The sequence below is a fragment of the Lepus europaeus genome, chromosome 4 (assembly GCF_033115175.1).
Source record: "Lepus europaeus isolate LE1 chromosome 4, mLepTim1.pri, whole genome shotgun sequence".
NCBI classification, from domain to species: domain Eukaryota; kingdom Metazoa; phylum Chordata; class Mammalia; order Lagomorpha; family Leporidae; genus Lepus; species Lepus europaeus.
Window position 1 is genome coordinate 151,689,532 of NC_084830.1, and position 5,283 is coordinate 151,694,814.

Below are 5,283 nucleotides of genomic sequence, written 5' to 3' on the forward strand. Positions count from 1 at the left end.
CAGCTGTTTGCTGTAGGAAACTGGTACGTGGCTACACTGAGCCAGTACAGGAAGGACACACTCTCAGCTGAGGCTGCACGATGTATCCCGGAGCTGTCGGCCATGCACTTAGTTTCCATGGAGACGACTCACCAGGGGTTACACAGGTAGAGGTCAGAAAGATGCTGAGGACAATCAGAAGAGCCCCGAAAGCAATTCTCCAAACTGCACCTGGGCTTCCGGTCGGCTCAGGTGACACCGGGTGTCACGGGGAGGAAGAGGAGAGGAAGGCAGAGGGGTGCCCTGAGGTCCTGCAGTGGGCCTGGCGCGGGCTGGTGCTTCTTAGCCAGGTGGTGCGGGACTGGTCAGCGGGGGCGGGGCTGAGGTCGGCGGGGCCACCCTCCCGTCCGTCCGTGAGGTGGTGCGGAGCTGGGGTCGGCGGGGCCGCGAGGTGGTGCGGGGCTGGGGTCTGTGGGGCCGCGAGGTGGTGCGGGGCTGGGGTCTGCGGGGCCGCGAGGTGGTGCGGGGCTGGGGTCTGTGGGGCCGCGAGGTGGTGCGGGGCTGGGGTCGGCGGGGCCGCACGCCCGTCCGCCCGCTCCACCCAGCCGTCCCGAGCCTGCCGGCTGCAGCCTGGACTTGGCAGCGAAGCTCGCGGCGCAGAGGGCTCGGACACAGGGGAGCGGCCGAGGCCGGTTTATTGCGCTCAGACCAGTCGCCTGCGGAAGCCGTGGGAAATCACGGTGCTCTGGTACCTGGAGAGAGGCGAGTGCAGAGGCAGGTCCGCAATCCTGATTTCCGGGGGGCCCTTCTTCAGGACCACCCGGCGCTCCTCGCCGTGGCAGAGCCGCTCACTGTGCGTCAGGAACAGGGAGTCCTCCAGCGGCCCCGCGTAGATGCCGCACGCGTCCGCCTGCTGCGGGAGGGACAAGGCCCACGGTCACACGCCAGGCCCACGGTCTCGTCCACCTTCACACACCCGCCCGCCCACGTCATGGTCTGGTCTGTCATACATCCGCTCACGTCATGTTCTTGTCTGACGTCACAGGCTCGCCCACGTCACGCCCACGTGGGTCACGGTCTCGTCTGACGTCACATGCTCGCCCACCGTCACAGTCTTGTCTGTTGTCACACCATGCCCACTTATCCTGCTCTTGTCTGACGTCACACCACGCCCACCGTCACGCTCCTGTCTGCCATCACACACCACGGCCACGTGATGCTCTTGTCTGACGTCACACACTATGCCCACTGTCACACTGCTGTCTGCGGTCACACCACGCCCACCGTCAGGGTGTTCTTGGAGGGGCCTGGAGGTTCCCAGCACTTTTCCCACAGAAACCTTTTGTTCAGGGAGTACCAACTTCACGCATTTCATAGAAACAACCCCAGGAACAGTGTTTCCCCCCACCCATTCCTGTTTTTACTAAGATCTATTTTCAGTTAACGTCATGCACAGATGATTAACTCCGCACTAAGTAGACTGCAACAGATAGTACGAGAAGAAACAGAACTGTTCCCCAGCAGTGGAGCCCAGGGCCGCTCAAGTCAGGCATCTGGAGGTGTCAGCGTCACTTCTGTAGACCACCCTGTAGGTGCTCTCGGCTCTCACAGATCGGAGAGAACGCGTGGTGTGTGTCCTTTGGGGACTGCTTATTTCACTGAATACGACCTTCTCCAGTTCTGTTCACTCGGTTGCTATGACAGCACTGATTTATTTTCACCACTGTGTGGTATTCCACAGTGTACACATCCCCTAATTTCTTTACCCAGTCTTCAGCTGACGGACATTGGGTGGATTCCGTATCTTAGCTGTTGTGACCTGAGCTGCACTCAGTACTTTTTCCAGCTCTCCCTGATGAGGGGGAAGGCCTGGGGGCACATTAGCATTCCTTTTCTAAAATCTGCTGGGAGGATGGTGCTGTGGCATAGCGGGAAAAGCCGCCGCCTGCGGTGCCAGCATCCCATATGGGCACTGGTTCGAGTCCCAGATGCTCCACTTCTGATCCAGCTCCTGCTGATGGCCTTGGAAAGCAGCAGAGGATGGCCCAAGTGCTTGGGTCTGTGCCGCACATGGGATGGAGTTCCAGCCTGCTGGCTTCAGCTTGGTTGGCCCAGTCTTGGTCATTGTGGCCATTTGGGGAATGAACCAGCAGATAGAAGATGTCCCTTTATGTCTGTCTTTCAAATAAATAAAAAATCTTAAAAAAACAAAAAACAAAAAACAGTGCTGTGCTGCTCAGTGCTGCCTTACTCCTAATAACAGCTGTGTGTCCACAAATAAAGGTGACAGACTATGGGCATTGGGTCCATGAGCCTCGGTTTGCTGATACATAAAATGGGGATAGTAAACAATGTTAGAATATTGAATAACACATGTGAATGAAAAAACTGTTGCCAAATCCTAGGTCCTAAACTGGAAGGAATACGATGCTACTATAGTGACTACTACTGAACATACAACAGCTATTTGGGGTTCTTAAGCATATGCCCACTTCTAATTCTTTCTGTTTCTTAAAGCTTTATTTATCTGAAGCGCAGAGTTACAGAGACAGAGATACTCTATCCTTTGGTTCATTCCCCAGATGTCTACAATGTCCAGGGCTGGGCTAGGAAGAAGCCAAGAGCCTGTCATCTTGGTCTCCTGCGTGGGTTGCAGGGGCAAGCACTTGGGCCATCTTCCACTGTCTTCCCAGGAGCAGTAGCAGGGCGCTGGATCAGAAATGCAGTAGCCGGGACTTGAACTGGCACTCATGGGATGCCAGCGTCTCAGGTGGAGGGTTAGCCACTGCACCACACACTGGGGTGCTACTTCTGACTCTTCAGTCCTTTCAAGCCGCGTTCTGGCCCGGCCCTGGGCACAGCTTCATTGCTAGAATACCGTGTCGTCATTCCACTGCTGTTAAATGCAGTATTTTTTCACCTCCTGCTGGAAAACTGAGGAGGGTAAGTAGAAGAAAGCAGCAGCACTGGCAGCATTTCCCAGCATGGGCATGGTCTCTTCATGCAGTTCTCTTATTTAATTTTCATGGTGGTCTACACACTAGTCGCTAATTGCATTTTAAAACTTGTTAGGGGGCCGGTGCTGTGGTGCAGCAGGTTAACCCCCTGGCCTGAAGCACTTGCATCCCGTATGGGTGCTGGTTCGAGTCCCCGCTGCTCTACTTCCGATCCAGCTCTCTGCCATGGCCTGGGAAAACAGCGGAGGATGGCCCAAGTTCTTGGGCCCCTGCACCCACGTGGGAGACTCAGAAGAGGCTCCTGGTTTTCGGTTCAGCGCAGCTCCAGCCGTTGTGGCCAACTGGGGAGTGAACCATCAGATGGAAGACCTCTCTATCTGCCTCTCCTCTCTCTGTGTAACTCTGACTTCCAGAAAAAAAAAAAAAGTGTTAGGGACCCTACCAACTGCAGTGGATGATGGCTCAAATGCGTAAGGGTCTGCCATCCATGGCATGAGACCCAGATGGAGTTCTGGGCTCCTTGCCAGTCAAATGCAGTTTATTTTTAGTATATGTACATTTTATAAGAAAATAATTGAGCCATATTTTAATAATTTATTTTCTACATATATGACACATTTTGAAATAAAGTATTTTTATTCAATATTAACTGCTTATCCACTTGATAACTCCTAATCAGTTATAAAAATTCATTTTTCTCAGAATTTTAAACTGAAATTTCCTTTCATAGTCTCTTACAACATATCCCTTTTAAAAAAAGATTTATTTATGTACTTGAAAGTCAAAGTTAGAAAAAGGAGGAGAGAGAGAGATCTTCCATCTGCTGGTTCACTCTCCAGTTGGCCACAAAGGCCAAGGCTGAACCAGCTAGAAGCCTGGAGCCAGGAGCTTCTTCAGGTCTCCCATGTGGGTGCAGGGGCCCAAGGTCTTGGGCCATCTTCCAGGGCTTTCCCAGGTCATTAAGGGAGCTGGACTGGAAGTGGAGCAGCAGGGACACAAACCGGCACCCATGAGATGCTGGCATTGCAGGCGGCAGCTTTACCTGCTACGCCACAATTCTGGCCCCCGATTATTACGTTCTATTCTATTCTCCTCTAAAGAAACAGCTTACTTTTCACAAGTCAGTCTAAATCTAGAAAATGTTTTGAAACTGTTGTGTGAAAAGGAGCATTGCATAGGTGAGTCTTACCTATAAATGTGGCCAAGTTGTTCCCATGGTTCTCTAGCTCAATACACACCATGGGAACACCTGGCTCTGTCCTGTAGCTTTAATACGTATTTTTAAAAGACTTCTTTGAAAAGTAGACTGACAGAGAGAGACAAAGACAGGAAGAAAGTAAGACAGAGTGCTTCACTTCCCCAGTGCCTCAACATGGGCCAGGTGATAGCCAGGAGCCAGGCTCTCCGTCTGGGTCTGCCACGTGGGTGGCAGGGACTCGAGCTCTTAGGCCATCATCCGCTGTCTCCCAAGCACATTAGCACGAATGTGCTAGCAGCAGCATGCAGTAGCCAGGACTCAGTCCAGGCATCTCATATGGGAACCAAGGGTCCCAAGTCCATCCGTGGCTTTCATGCTAACGGCATCTGCTCATAGGCTGTACAATCAGGTCTCTGTGATGCCTAGAGGTTCTAAAGGGATATCTGAACATTAGGCTTAAAAATTAGGAATATTTGTGGAAATATACCTTCAGATTCAGGTTCCTGAATTTCATATTTTGTTTCCAGGGCATAACGTAATGTCTTGGGATCAGCCCTTGCTTCACCGAAAACCGTGGCAAATGAATCTCCTCGCACCTGAAGATCAGGAAGGCAAGAAGAAGGGATGTGGTGAGTTAAAGTCAGCCCCTTCAGTGTCATTCTTGGGAACAGAGGCGGTTGTGGGTCCAGGACTCTTGACCACCCCAAGGGCAGGCAGCACAGCTGTGCCCCTCGGGCTCACCAATGAGATGACCAAGTACCCCGAGGACCAGGAGTCCGCGCTGGGCACGGGTACCTCCAGCCACATGCTCCTTCCCTCTTTGCCCCCCATGTCCATCTTAACTCGATTGGAAGGAAGAAGGCAGCACACTTGGCAAAGGCAGTCTCCGGCCAGTTACAAAACCCGGTCACTAACTCGGTTTCTGAACTCACGCACGTGCAGTGTCACGTTCTCCCTGCACATGTCCGGCGCCTCCCTCTGGAACAGAGATTTCTAGAGATGCTGAGAACCCTGCATATGTAGCTCCGAGAGAACCCAAGTCTCCAGATCCCGTAAGCCTCACCTGTTAAGAGGCCTGTTCAAACTCTCATCAGAGCAGTTGTTGGTGAGTTTAGGAAACAGAGGATAAGTGTCTTTTCCTGAAGCCAT

The 5,283-nt window shown here is 52.6% G+C and overlaps 1 protein-coding gene across 1 annotated transcript; it reads right to left on the minus strand.

The window, feature by feature from the left end:
- Positions 1-682: 682 nt before the first annotated feature.
- SPMIP10 (sperm microtubule inner protein 10) lies at positions 683-5,283 on the minus strand. The gene is made up of 3 exons (XM_062189238.1): positions 5,198-5,283; positions 4,622-4,730; positions 683-892 (listed from the first exon to the last, which is right to left on the minus strand). The coding sequence occupies exons 1-3, from the start codon at positions 5,281-5,283 to the stop codon at positions 683-685; spliced, it is 405 nt and encodes a 134-aa protein (XP_062045222.1).